At 40.9% G+C, this 13,263-nt stretch overlaps 2 protein-coding genes across 4 annotated transcripts; both read left to right on the top strand.

Moving 5' to 3' along the window:
- LOC8078562 (probable inactive receptor kinase At5g58300) lies at positions 2,073-7,314 on the top strand. Of its 3 annotated transcripts, none has more exons than XM_021452708.1 (4): positions 2,073-2,303; positions 2,735-2,768; positions 4,668-6,026; positions 6,461-7,314. In XM_021452708.1, exons 3-4 carry the CDS (start codon positions 4,739-4,741, stop codon positions 7,090-7,092), a joined length of 1,920 nt encoding a protein of 639 aa, XP_021308383.1. In that variant the 5' UTR covers positions 2,073-2,303; positions 2,735-2,768; positions 4,668-4,738; the 3' UTR covers positions 7,093-7,314. The 3 variants fall into 3 exon arrangements, with proteins under 3 accessions (XP_021308383.1, XP_021308382.1, XP_002463400.1); XM_021452707.1 differs by having other exon boundaries at positions 2,735-2,855; XM_002463355.2 differs by lacking the exon at positions 2,735-2,768.
- Positions 7,689-12,766, top strand: LOC110432389 (eukaryotic translation initiation factor 2 subunit beta-like). The gene is made up of 9 exons (XM_021452709.1): positions 7,689-7,811; positions 7,897-8,000; positions 8,172-8,333; positions 8,438-8,489; positions 8,559-8,656; positions 9,027-9,172; positions 9,289-9,431; positions 9,579-9,664; positions 12,355-12,766. The coding sequence occupies exons 2-9, from the start codon at positions 7,956-7,958 to the stop codon at positions 12,424-12,426; spliced, it is 804 nt and encodes a 267-aa protein (XP_021308384.1). The 5' UTR covers positions 7,689-7,811; positions 7,897-7,955; the 3' UTR covers positions 12,427-12,766.

Here is a 13,263-nt window from a genome sequence, read left to right as displayed (position 1 = left end):
TTCAAGATTGCAACCCATCTATCAGGGTCCAAACCACAGAGAAGAAAAAATGGTATAAGAGCTACTTAAAGAAACTTGGATAGTGTGTCAAGTGATGAACCACCATATAGCCGGAGCCAAAACTACTAGAGACACTCTTAGGATCAAAATCAAGAGTGAGAAAACCCTACAAAGCTCCTATATCTGTATAGTGTGTATATCTTGTGTTGTGTCCTTCCTACCAATCATTAGCTCGTTAGTTAGAAGGAACAATATAGAAATTAGGAATATTCCATAATCCAACAAACATAACATTTTACCATTTTAGATTAAAAGATATATGAAATTAGAACATATTGGATAAGATAGAGCTAATTATTAGTTGGGCTAAAATTACCTCAAACCTAAAGTTAGCTAGCTAGTTGGCTAACAATTAGTTGGAGATTTGATTAAAAATTAACCCATATATTAGCTTTCCCATTTAAGTACACACCAGGGTTAATTTTAGTAGCAAACTAGCAATTTTAGCTCTGATATCCAAAGAGGCTCTTAATAAAGGGTATATTTGGATCCATTAGCACTACAAATTAGTAGCTAAATTAGTACTAGTGGATCCACATAGATTTGCTGATAAACTTACTAATTATTAGCTGGAGGGCTGCTAACTATTGATTCTATTTAGTAGGTTTTGGAACTGCTAATAGGTGCTAGTAGTTCATATGCACCTTCAACTCACTGTCCAACCACCTATTAGCAAGTGGATCAAAACAGTCCTCCGTTAAAATTAGCTAGCTAAAAATTAACAACTAATATTAGTTACTAGCTAGCTAATTTTTAGTGCTAATGGATCCGATCTATAGAGGACCCTATTAATTAGTTGTTTTTTCATTTAGCTAGCTATTCGATGCAAGGGTGTTTATTTAATGCACTTAAATCCTATTGAGTGTCTAAAATTATAATGACATGTTTTGTATTTTTGTTAAACAAAATTTGGATCATAGAAGTTTTTTATGGAGGCCACAAATTCTCTCACCTCATGAGCGCACTAAAATCCTCTTTAGAATACAGAAATTTCATAAGAATTTCAAAAAACCAGTACATCTTTTATAGAAAAGCATGAAAAACAGAAAATTAAATATGCAATCAAAGAGGCTAAGGCCTTGCTAGTTGGCGATTTTTTGGTTTAGCTAATGTAGAATTTTCGTTTTTATTTAATAATTATTGTCTAATCATGAACTATTTAGGTTTAAAAGTTTCATCTCGTAAATTATAGATAAACTGTATAATTAATTATTTTTTATCTATATGTAATATTCTATGCATATGTCGTAAAAATTGATATGACATGAATCTTGATTTTTTTTTAAAAATAAACTAGGCCTAAAAGACAGGGAAAAAATACCAGGCATGATCATTGGTCAGTAGTATTCACTAGTAGCACTTTCATTTGTATTTGACAAATATTATCTAATCACGGACTAACTAGGCTCAAAAGATTCGTCTCGTCAATTCCGACCAAATTGTGCAATTAGTTTTTATTTTTGTCTATATTTAATACTTCATGCATATGTCTAAAATTTTTGATGTGATGAAATCTGAAAAGTTTTGCAAATTTTTTTAGAACAGTGGCCTTGTTTAGTTCCAAAATATTTTGCAAAATCAACACTGTAGCTCTTTCGTTTGTATTTGACAAATATTGTCCAATCATGGACTAACTAGACTTAAAAGATTCGTCTCGTCAATTTCGATCAAACTGTGCAATTAGTTTTTATTTTCGTCTTTAGATGCATGCATGGAGTATTAAATATAGACGAAAATAAAAACTAATTGCATAGTTTGGTCGGAATTGACGAGACGAATCTTTTGAGCCTAGTTAGTCTATGATTGGACAATATTTGTCATAAACAAACGAAAGTGCTACAGTACCTGGTAGAAGCACAGTGTCTAGTGCAGTGTACAGCACTTTGTCTGTCACTGTTTCCTCCAAATTTCTTCAGGCAGCCCAGCCAGCCAGAGGCGCCGTTGCTACTGCCCCCGTTTCATTCCAGCTCTTAATGCACCTCCTTTTCTCTCTCCTCACTCCGTCCCGTCGCTCTCCTCCTGTCCTGGGAGCTGACCCCCCTCTTCCGTCTGCCGTCTCCCCAGACTCCCAACAAAGCCCCTGCCCCCCCCAGCGGCACTCGGCAGCACTGCAGCAGCGCGCAAATCCTCGCCCTGCCGACAGGGGCGCGCCACGGCCGAGCCCTGAGCCCGCACGCGCATTTGCTGCGGCTCTCGGTGCGCTCCCCTCCGCTCCGCTGTACCGGCGGCTATCGCCGGCGGAGGTAAACCCCGCCTCGCCCTCGCGGCTTCTGCTTCTGCTCCGGCTCCGCGTTGAAACCCTGCTGCTCCGAGCTCTGCTTCCTTTGCGTTTTTCTTCCTGCGCGCGCTCATCCTCCTAGGCCGCTTCGCGGGATGTGCATACCTTAGCTAAGCGTTTCGCCCATCCCTGGAAAAAATCTCGTCTTTTACTTTAGCAAATTTTCTTGAAATGGGACGGGGAGCATGATGGATTTGTTTGGTTTGATTAGACTTTATAGAAGAAGGATTTTTAGCCGTGTTGGTTGTGTCTTTTTTTTTCATCATCATTATTAAAAAAGACAAGGCAGAGGTGAACGTTTTGGGTTTTGCCCTTGCATTTCGAGTTTCAGTTGTACTAGCTGGCCTGCCGAATTCCTAATAATTGATGCAACCGTACCATTTCTCTCCTCTGCAGTGTTCGATTTCACAAGGGGTTCCGTCAAGGAAAGGTTGGTGCTTTGCCTGTCCTTCCACGACTCGACATCCTCTGCGTACTCAGGGAATAGGAGCCCAAATCCACGCATTTCCCCCACTAGGTGTATGTATTCTCATGATTTTAGCTGAACCTTACTGCATCAGTGGGTGTTTTGTGCTCAGCTACACTGATTGATGTTTGGCGGCGCTGTTTAGCTTCCTGTTTCCGGTAGTTTAGGCAAGCTGGGATATATGCTTCTACAGTAATGTTGTCTTTGGCGCCAAACGACAGGTGCTGTAAGCAGCACATACATCCATAATGCTCCACTAAATTAACCCTTTTTCCTTTCAGTCTTGCTGTTTTAGTTACCTTGATTGAAATGGACAAACGTTGGATCTCCTTTTGAGTTCCAGTTCTTGTATCGACCTGTGTGGTGGATCTGGACATCTAGCTGTAACTAATGCTAGTAAACAGTAGCTGCTATGCTATGATGTTTTTTTCCCTCTCTTCTTCCTGTAGCATGTTCCTCCTATTGCTTAGAATTGACTCAAAATAAAATAAGTCCCACTTGAGCTATAAATTTAATCTCGTACCCTCGAATGGCCTGCGGTCAATCTTGGGTTTCGCTCTTGGAGTTACAAGCTACCACTTGAAAAATGCATGGATCCTTGCAAACAGCTAATTGGTGTTGATCTTGGACTTTTGAGCACTGCTCCCAGGTCACTTGCTGGCTTGAATAAGGAATTGGTTCGTCTCAGGGTCTCTTTAAGTGGAGGTTAAGTAACTCTGTATTGTTCTAGAATCTAGATCTTGTAGTCTGTAAACAATGCAGTAAATCTCCGCGCACATTGGCATGTGCGGTAGTTTCCCACATACACGTCTTCCTGGCAGTGGGATCTTCCCGAGTTCCCATTTGAATTAGCTTAGGTTAGATTAGCTAAACCTGTGCCTTTGTTTCTCTCTCGTTTTGTTCAACTTTTTTTAGTGGCGTCTCAGATCACATTAGTCTTTTTTCGGTGGTCACAGCCATAGTTGCAGAACCCTTTATGAGATGGTAAGGCTGCTCTGCTCCATGTTAGTCCTAAGAGGCTAAGAGTGCAGAAAGTTGCGACATGATAATTTGTTTGTTCAATATTGTTACGTCTCAGTGTAAGAATGCTCTCCATGACAGCCTGAGATACTCCTTCTCGTGAACAAGTAATAAACATCAGATACATGATGTGCCATGCTCATCTTTGTGAACGCTATGATGAGTCCACCTTTGTTCTTGCTCCCTCTTTTCTGCCTACTTTGTTGATGCTTTTGACTTTTATATGCTGACCGGATCATTTCACTTTTTCTCCCTTTCTTTATCTTTATTTGCTTTCTGTCCACGATTTTATAGGTCCTGTTTTTTATTTGACTTTATTGTGTTCGATTCTTTGAAGGTATAATTTATGTACCTTGTTTTTACGATGCCACATCACTCAGTAAAATACCCAGCAGCTACTGCGCTGTGCGCCTAGGGGGATATATATATACCAAAATTAAGCTTAGAATAAAATTTTCTCGATGGCGTGTAATACATACTGATTTCAAATGATACATTTGGCATGCATTCTATAATGAAACCATGAAAAAGCAAGTTGCATTGGTTGGAATGAGAACTCTGTAATCATTAGACATTGATGGGAATTTCTTCTTTTCCAAAGTATCTTGGTCAGTGTCATGAGTCACTTGCTGGAAATGAATGTTTATTGTGCTACCCCACGCGTTTTGCTGAGGAATGCACACTTTTGCCTAAACACACCTTTTTTTTGGGTTAAGTCCAGGACATGCAATGATTGCTGACATGTGTTCAGTTGCCTTCTGAAGAAACACTCACCTGCATTTGACATCTTAATGTCAGTATGGTAGCATTTGTCACTGATTATGCTCTATTTTTATTGAACAGGGTTGCTTACTTTGCCTGATATAGGCAATTGAATATGCTGCTCATTTAATTTGCTCAAGGAAATTCATCAGATGGATTGTCTCAATCTTAGGAGCCCTTTCTGTATTCTGCTCTCAATACAGTTGCTGCTATCAGTGTTCAACCCCTTGGTTGTAGCCGACTTAGCCTCGGAGAAGCAAGCCCTTCTCGACTTTGTCTCTGCAGTATATCATGGAAACAAGCTCAACTGGGACAAAAATGCCTCAATATGTTCATGGCATGGTGTAAAATGCTCAGCAGACCAGTCACAAGTTTTTGAATTGAGGGTACCAGCTGCTGGTCTTATTGGAGCAATTCCTCCAAACACTCTTGGCAAGCTTGATTCTCTTCAAGTACTGAGCTTGCGGTCTAATCGATTGACTGGAAGTCTTCCATCTGATGTGACCGTACTTCCTTCTTTACGTTCCATATACCTACAGCACAATGAACTTTCAGGAAGGTTGCCTTCTTCCTTCAGTCCTAGCCTCAGTGTAATAGACTTCTCCTACAATTCCTTCACAGGAGAAGTACCTGCAAGTTTACAAAACCTTACTCAGTTAACTGTTCTTAATTTGCAAGATAATTCTTTTTCTGGATCCATCCCTGATCTCAAGCTTCACAGTCTGAAACTACTAAATCTGAGCAACAATGAACTGAAAGGCTCAATTCCTCGTTCGCTCCAGATATTTCCAAAGGGTTCATTTTTAGGGAATCCTGGACTGTGCGGGCTACCTCTAGCTGAATGCTCATTTCCTTCACCAACACCCTCACCTGAATCATCTTCATCGCCTCAATCTCCACCTTCGCCCCATCATTATAAGAAACTAGGCATGGGTTTCATAATTGCAGTTGCTGTTGGTGGGTTTGCATTGCTGATGCTAGTCGTGGTTGTGTTGATTGTGTGCTTTTCAAAGAGGAAAGGCAAGGACGAGATTGATGTGGACTCCAAAAGTAAGGGTACTGCCACCAGGAGTGAGAAGCCAAAGCAAGAATTCAGTAGCGGTGTCCAAATTGCTGAGAAGAATAAGTTAGTGTTCTTGGAAGGTTGCACCTATAGCTTTGACTTGGAGGATCTACTGAGAGCTTCTGCGGAAGTCCTCGGTAAGGGTAGTTATGGAACGGCTTACAAAGCTATACTTGAAGATGGTACTGTCGTGGTAGTCAAGAGATTAAAAGATGTTGTGGCGGGGAAAAGAGAGTTTGAGCAGCAGATGGAGCTCATTGGGAGGTTGGGCAAACATGCAAACCTAGTCCCGCTACGTGCTTACTACTATTCCAAAGATGAGAAGCTTATTGTCTATGATTATATTGACACTGGAAGTGTTTCAGCCATGTTGCATGGTATGCTTTTTCACTGCTACAGACATATTACTGATGTGGTATTTTTCAAAAATATTAATGATGTGATTTGTCAATACTCAATTCAAGAACTAACAACAGACCAGCATTCCTAAAAGTGCCAACCCTTGACAACAAGCTTAGCTTGAATCACATAACTTGCTGTATCTCTGCCATTTTATTATAATTCTCTCAGTTTAACACCTAAAGTTATGTCACTGACTAGATATTATTAGTTGGGTCTATTCTTCAATATGGTTGGAAAGAAGACTCACCTTCATATGTGTATCTTCCACTTGCCGAAGGCTGAAGCTGCACTTGCATTGCTTTTACATAGCTTGACATTTTCATGCTACAGAGTGCAACTTGCGCCAAATAACTCAGATATCAATTTGTTTTGTTAATGAGTGTTTCTTGCTGCTTTTCTTGATCAACAGGTATCCGGGGTGTTACTGAGAAGACACCATTAGACTGGAACTCCAGAGTGAAGATCATCCTTGGGACAGCATATGGAATTGCGCATATACACGCAGAAGGAGGCGTGAAGCTCACCCATGGCAATGTCAAGTCAACTAACGTACTCGTAGACCAAGATCACAATCCTTCTGTCTCAGACTATGGCCTTAGTGCACTGATGAGTGTGCCGGTCAATGCATCTCGCGTTGTGGTCGGTTACCGTGCTCCAGAGACAGTCGAGAGCCGCAAGATCACCCAGAAGTCCGACGTCTACAGCTTTGGTGTCCTCCTCATGGAGATGCTCACAGGAAAAGCCCCACTCCAGACCCAGGGGAACGACGACGTCGTCGACCTCCCGAGATGGGTGCACTCGGTGGTCCGGGAGGAGTGGACGGCCGAGGTGTTCGACGTCGAGCTGATGAAGCACCAGAACATCGAGGAGGAGCTGGTACAAATGCTGCAGATAGCCATGGTGTGCACGGCAAAGTCGCCAGACCGGCGCCCAGCAATGGAGGAGGTGATCAGGATGATCGAGGGGCTCCGCCAGTCCACCTCGGAGAGCCGCGCGTCGTCTGATGAGAAATCCAAGGAGTCGAACCCTCCATCAGTGTAATCCTGTGCAGCAGTGGAGTTTGTTTGCTTGATCGGTTGCTGCCAGTTGCAGCTCATTTGATTTGTTAGCTAATTTATGATTGAGTTCATGTAAACCATAGTTGCATTCAGCCTCAGATAGAATGAACTGAGACTGAGCTTTCCCGTTGAAAGTTTGAAACTCTGTATCTTGGTGAGCGTAGGATTCTTCCGCTGGAAAATTGAAAATGGTAGGCTTGTTCCATGGTGTTCTTGTGCTTACAGGTGCCTGCTCGATTGCAAATCCTTTTACAGTTTCATCTTTCAGAGCATTTGATAAGCACCTGACTGGCTGGCTGACTCTGAGTCCTCAACTGGCTCACCCGACTCCTCAATTGGCACGCAATTCCAATTCCAACTTTGTTAAGGGAGTTTTCCAAGAACGATGTACTGCGTATCAACGGCTCGGGTTGACGCTGAGAGAGACGTTTTCAGTAAGACCCTCCAAATTGTAGCATATATCTCCAAGTCCAGCGCCATCAGGTTGCCCGAGGACCCGTCCGATCAAAATCAGGCGGCTGAGATTGAGGCAGTCCGCTGTAGGCGTTTTTGCGTATATAACCCTTGCATTACCAGTGCGAGGAGTATATAGAAATAGAAAAGATAAGGCGAAAGGATCTCCACCGAGAAAACCCTAACTCGAAGAGCCGCGCCGCCGTCACCGTCGTCTCTAGCTCGCTCGCTCGCTCGCGCTCTCCGCCCGTGAGAACTCCCACCCGAGCATCTCGCGTCGATCCAGTCGAACCAGCGCCCCGCGTTCGATCTGACCTTCGTCGTGCCGTCGCAGGGATCGGAGCGCTCGGTTCAAGGAGGAGCGTCTCGGCGTTGAAGGCGACCGCGTCAGCCATGGCGGACGAGGAGCACCTGGAGAGGAGGGAGGAGGCCTCAGAGGTGAGCCGGCTCTTCCCCCCCGTCTCTGCGCTGATCGAGCTGTAGTGCCGTCCGGCTGCTTGCCCAGATTCGAAGCGGTTCTAGCTAGGGTTGAGCTCGCGAGTTGTGGGTTGGATTCGAGGTTCTGTTGCACTACATGTTTATGTATCTAATTTTTTTCCTCTCCTACAGCTTGCCCCCTTCGATCCAACGAAGAAGAAGAAAAAGAAGAAGGTTGTCATCCAAGAACCTTCTGATGAAGTGGACAAGCTTGCAGAGAAGACAGAAACATTGGCAGTCACAGAACCTGCTGAGCTTAACTTCACTGGAATGAAGAAGAAAAAGAAGAAGCAGGTACGTCAGATACACTTGGAGCTGGACTGGATAATCTTTAATTAATGTTTAAGAATCAGAAAATGAATTGAGGATGCACATTTATTCATTCCGCAAAATTTCAGGTGGATCTTGATTCATCTCTTGCCGACCTTGGAGACGGGGAGGACAGTCAAGGTGCATTTCACTTGATTGAACTTTGCTCTCATTGACTACTTCTGCAATATCTAACTCCCTGCTCTTCAGATGATCAAGCTGTAGAGGAACAAGGGGAAGGCATTGAGCTTGGAGGTGGCCCTACATACCCTTGGGAAGGAACTGACCGGGATTATAAATATGAAGAGGTGATTAGATATTTTCTGCCAAATATTTTTCCCTTGTAAACATGGATCTCTGTGCATTAGTCATTATTAGTAAAAATGTCACTATTTGGTAGCCTCTTGGCTTATATGTCACAATTGCCCCAGAGCTTTACATCTTCGCGTTTCTAGTGTTCTATGACATTACAACCACATTTTGTCGTTATGACTTGCATGCTACTGACACCTGTTTCTTTGGGTGCATTCAAATATGCATCATTCTTTATTGATAATTTTGGTTACTTCTTTTCGCTGTGGATCTCCAATATATAACTACCATGGAGGAACCAAATCACTACAGCGATGCGTTACCTTTTTGTCTCTGAAATTTAACCTTGAGATTTATCTGTTGCAGCTGCTGGACAGAGTGTTCAACATTCTTCGCGAGAACAACCCAGATCTTGCTGGGGATAGGCGTAGGACCGTTATGAGGCCACCACAAGTTCTTAGGGAGGGGACAAAGAAGACAGTTTTTGTTAATTTTATGGATTTGTGTAAAACGTAAGTTTCAACCTAATTGTGGCAGCAAATTTTTGACTGATACTCTCTGACCTTGAGTCCTCTCTGTGCTCCAGTTGTTAAAATTACAAAAAACTGACCTTTAACTGTATCTTCAGGATGCATAGGCAACCTGAGCATGTGATGATGTTTTTGCTCGCTGAAATGGGAACAAGTGGGTCACTTGATGGGCAACAAAGGTTGGTGATCAAAGGAAGATTTGCCCCCAAAAACTTTGAAGCAATCCTGAGGAGATACATCAGTAAGTTATCCAATTTGATTGCGATGATGGTTGTAGTATCCCTTTTTGAACAGATGGCATGGCATTCCTTTTTATGAACATACCTGATATGATTGAATAAATATGATGGTTGTTTACTGTTTATCTCCCTGTGACTCAATTTTTCAGATGAGTATGTCATCTGCAATGGATGCAAGAGCCCTGATACCATTCTGTCTAAGGAAAACCGTTTGTTCTTCCTTCGCTGTGAACAGGTAAAATATCTTGCAAAACCATGAAGGATGAGGCTCCTGCAGTTTTGTTGTGATAGATTTCCAATGGCTCTGGGAACATTACGTTATTCACGTTTCCTAAAACTTTATACATGACTCTTTTTTGTTATACATTCCATTGACACCATTTATCCCATCATCTGTGTATTTTTCTGCCAATGATGAGTTGCAACTTTTTTTAAGGTTTAGGGTTGTTGATGAAATTCTGATAAGAAGTGCAATTTCTGAGGCAAACAATTCCACAATTCACTCGATGCATTATCTGTATCAATGTTACTTGCTGCTCTAGATAGTTTTGCGCATATTTAAGATCCTTTCACCCATCATCTGTGTACTTTTCTGCCAATGATGAGTTGCAACTTTATTAAAGTTTAGGGTTGTTGATGAAATTCTGATAAGAAGTGCAATTTCTGAGGCGAACAATTCCACAATTCACTCGATGCATTATCTGTATCAATGTTACTTGCTGCTCTAGATAGTTTTGCGCATATTTAAGATCCTTTCACCCATCATCTGTGTACTTTTCTGCCAATGATGAGTTGCCACTTTATTAAGGTTTAGGGTTGTTGATGAAATTATGATAAGAAGTGCAATTTCTGAGGCAAACAATTCCACAATTCATTCCATGCATTATCTGCTGTCAATGTTACCATCTCATATGTTGCTGCTCTAGATAGTTTTGCGCATATTTAAGATCCTTTCAAAATTAAACATTATTGCTGACTTTTCTAGTACTCAGTTTTCCCTACGTTTGCGGATTGGCATGTTAGCCCATGTTTGGTCCTGCCATTGTGTTCTAGACTATGATGAGTTGCAGAATCATTTGCCTACATTGTTTGAATTTGTGATAACATCTGCAAAATCAGAGTCTTTCATTGATCATCGTTATTCCTGTTTCATTACACTTTATACATTACTGTTTTTTGTTATACATTGGAAATCGGCGCCATTTATCCCATCATCTGTGTATTTTTCTGCCAATGATGAGTTGCAACTTTATTAAGGTTTAGGGTTGTTGATGAAAGTCTGATAAGAAGTGCAATTTCTGAGGCAAACAATTCCACGATTCATTCCATGCATTATCTGTATCAATGTTACTTGCTGCTCTAGATAGTTTTGCGCATGTTTAAGATCCTTTAACCCATCATCTGTGTATTTTTCTGCCAATGATGAGTTGCAACTTTATTAAGGTTTAGGGTTGTTGATGAACGTCTGAGAAGAAGTGCAATTTCTGAGGCAAACAGTTCCACAATTCACTCGATGCATTATCTGTATCAATGTTACTTTCTGCTGTAGATAGTTTTGCGCATATTTAAGATCCTTTCACCCATCATCTGTGTATTTTCTGCCGATGATGAGTTGCAACTTTATTAAGGTTTAGGGTTGTTGATGAAATTATGATAAGAAGTGCAATTTCTGAGGCAAACAATTCCACAATTCATTTCATGCATTATCTGCTATCAGTGTTACTATCTCATACTTTCCTGCTCTAGATAGTTTTGCGCATATTTAAGATCCTTTCAAAATGAAACAGTTCTTGCTGATTTGTCTAGTATTCATTTTTCCCTACATTTGCCGATTGGCTTGTTAATCCATGTTTGGTCCAGCCATTGTATTCTAGACTATGATGAGTTGCAGAATCATTTGCCTACATTGTTTGAATTTGTGATAACATATGCAAAATCTGAGTCTTTCATTGATCATCGTTATTCCCGCCTCCTTACACTTTATACATGACTATTTTTTGTTATACATTGGTAATTGGCGCTATTTATCCCGTCATGTTTGGTCCAGCCATTGTTACTTGCTGCTGTAGATAGTTTTGCGCATATTTAAGATCCTTTCACCCATCATCTGTGTATTTTCTGCCGATGATGAGTTGCAACTTTATTAAGGTTTAGGGTTGTTGATGAAAGTCTGATAAGAAGTGCAATTTCTGAGGCAAACAATTCCACAACATGCATTATCTGTATCAATCTTACTTGCGCTCTAGATAGTTTTGCGCATATTTAAGATCCTTTCAAAATGGAACAATTTTTGCTGATTTTTCTACTCATTTTTCCTTGCATTTGCGGATTGGCTTGTTAGCCCTTGTTTGGTCCAGCCATTGTGTACTATGATGAGTTGCAGAATCATTTGCCTACATTGTTTGAGTTTGTGATAACATCTGCAAAATCTGAGTCTTTCATTGATCATATTGGAAGACCAAATATTATAGCTTCTTCTTATTGCCTTTTCATGTCTTTTCACTTCCGTTCCATGTTACTTTTACTTGGTGAACACTTCTAGAGTTCTAGTTGACACTTGCATGGAACCATCACGCCACTATATGGTTTTGCCTATGATGAATTGCAACTTTATTGCCTACATTGTTTGACTAGTCTTCTGTGATAAGAGGTGCAGTTACTGAGGCTTAAATAGAGTCATTAATTTGTGCTGTAATATATCTGCTATCAGTTGCACTATCACTTAATTTTATGTTTATATAGATAGTGTTGCTTTCTTGTGTGTTTATTCTTGTAGCCTATGATGAGTTGCAGAATTATTTGCCTACATTGTTTGAGTAAAACATTGATATTATCTGCAAAGTTCTGAGGCTATTCTTTGAAATCAGAATGGAAGACTCATATTTGGTTCCAACTCTAATGAGCCATTTCTTTTGCTATCTACAGTGTGGATCTTCAAGGTCCGTTGCTCCAATCAAAGCTGGATTCGTTGCGCAAGTTGGTCGTCGGAAGGCCTGAACACAAAACAAAGCTTTGCATTATTAGTCCTGTGTGCTGCCATATGATGTTAGAATTGAGCTTGTGCTCCGTTTTGGTAACCAATTTTGCACTACGACCATTGTGGTCGTGTATTTCTTGTTTTCTGTGTCATATTAATGCAGCTGAGTTTCAATTTATGGTTGCCTTAATATCTATATATGGCTGGAAACTGGAATTGGGGCCATACCAAATCAACAATATTAGATTATTTGCTGACTACAGATTCTTCCGTGCAATGTTGAGCAAGATCTGTCAACAATGCCTTTTGTCATTCAAAGGATTCATCAAATGATGTAGCAGTCCTGTGGCACAATCCTGATAAGAGACTCCCTGTGATCATAATCCTGTGACAATGGGCTATGTCATGCTTCCTGATAAGCGACTCCCTGTTGTCATAATCCTGTGACAACGGTTATCACTCTGTTAAACTTCTTCCTGCGGTCACAAACATGAGTTCATCAAGATTGGTCAAAGTATTTTTCTTTAATTGGATCATGTACATCTGAAGTTAATAATGCAAGACTAATATTACAGTGTGCTATAATTTTTTTTAATTAACTGCTCCATTTTAGATAAATGGTCCTCTCCATTTAATATTGCTATACGTATACTTAGGAGACGGGCTTTATTTGTATCGGATTCGGAGGATAATAATCTGAACTGAGCTGGGACATCGGAGCTCTGAAGATCTACTTCCTGTCTCGTGTAATTTAGTAATAGTCCTTTTTAGCCTCCTATAAAACCACTCTAAAGGTCTACTTCCTTCATGTAATACAATCAATCCAAGCACTTTTTCCCTATGAATTCTATCTGATT

Source organism: Sorghum bicolor, chromosome 2 (assembly GCF_000003195.3).
Source record: "Sorghum bicolor cultivar BTx623 chromosome 2, Sorghum_bicolor_NCBIv3, whole genome shotgun sequence".
Taxonomy (NCBI): Eukaryota; Viridiplantae; Streptophyta; class Magnoliopsida; order Poales; family Poaceae; genus Sorghum; species Sorghum bicolor.
Note: the sequence above shows the minus strand (reverse complement) of the source record. Positions and strands in the feature narration are given on the sequence as shown.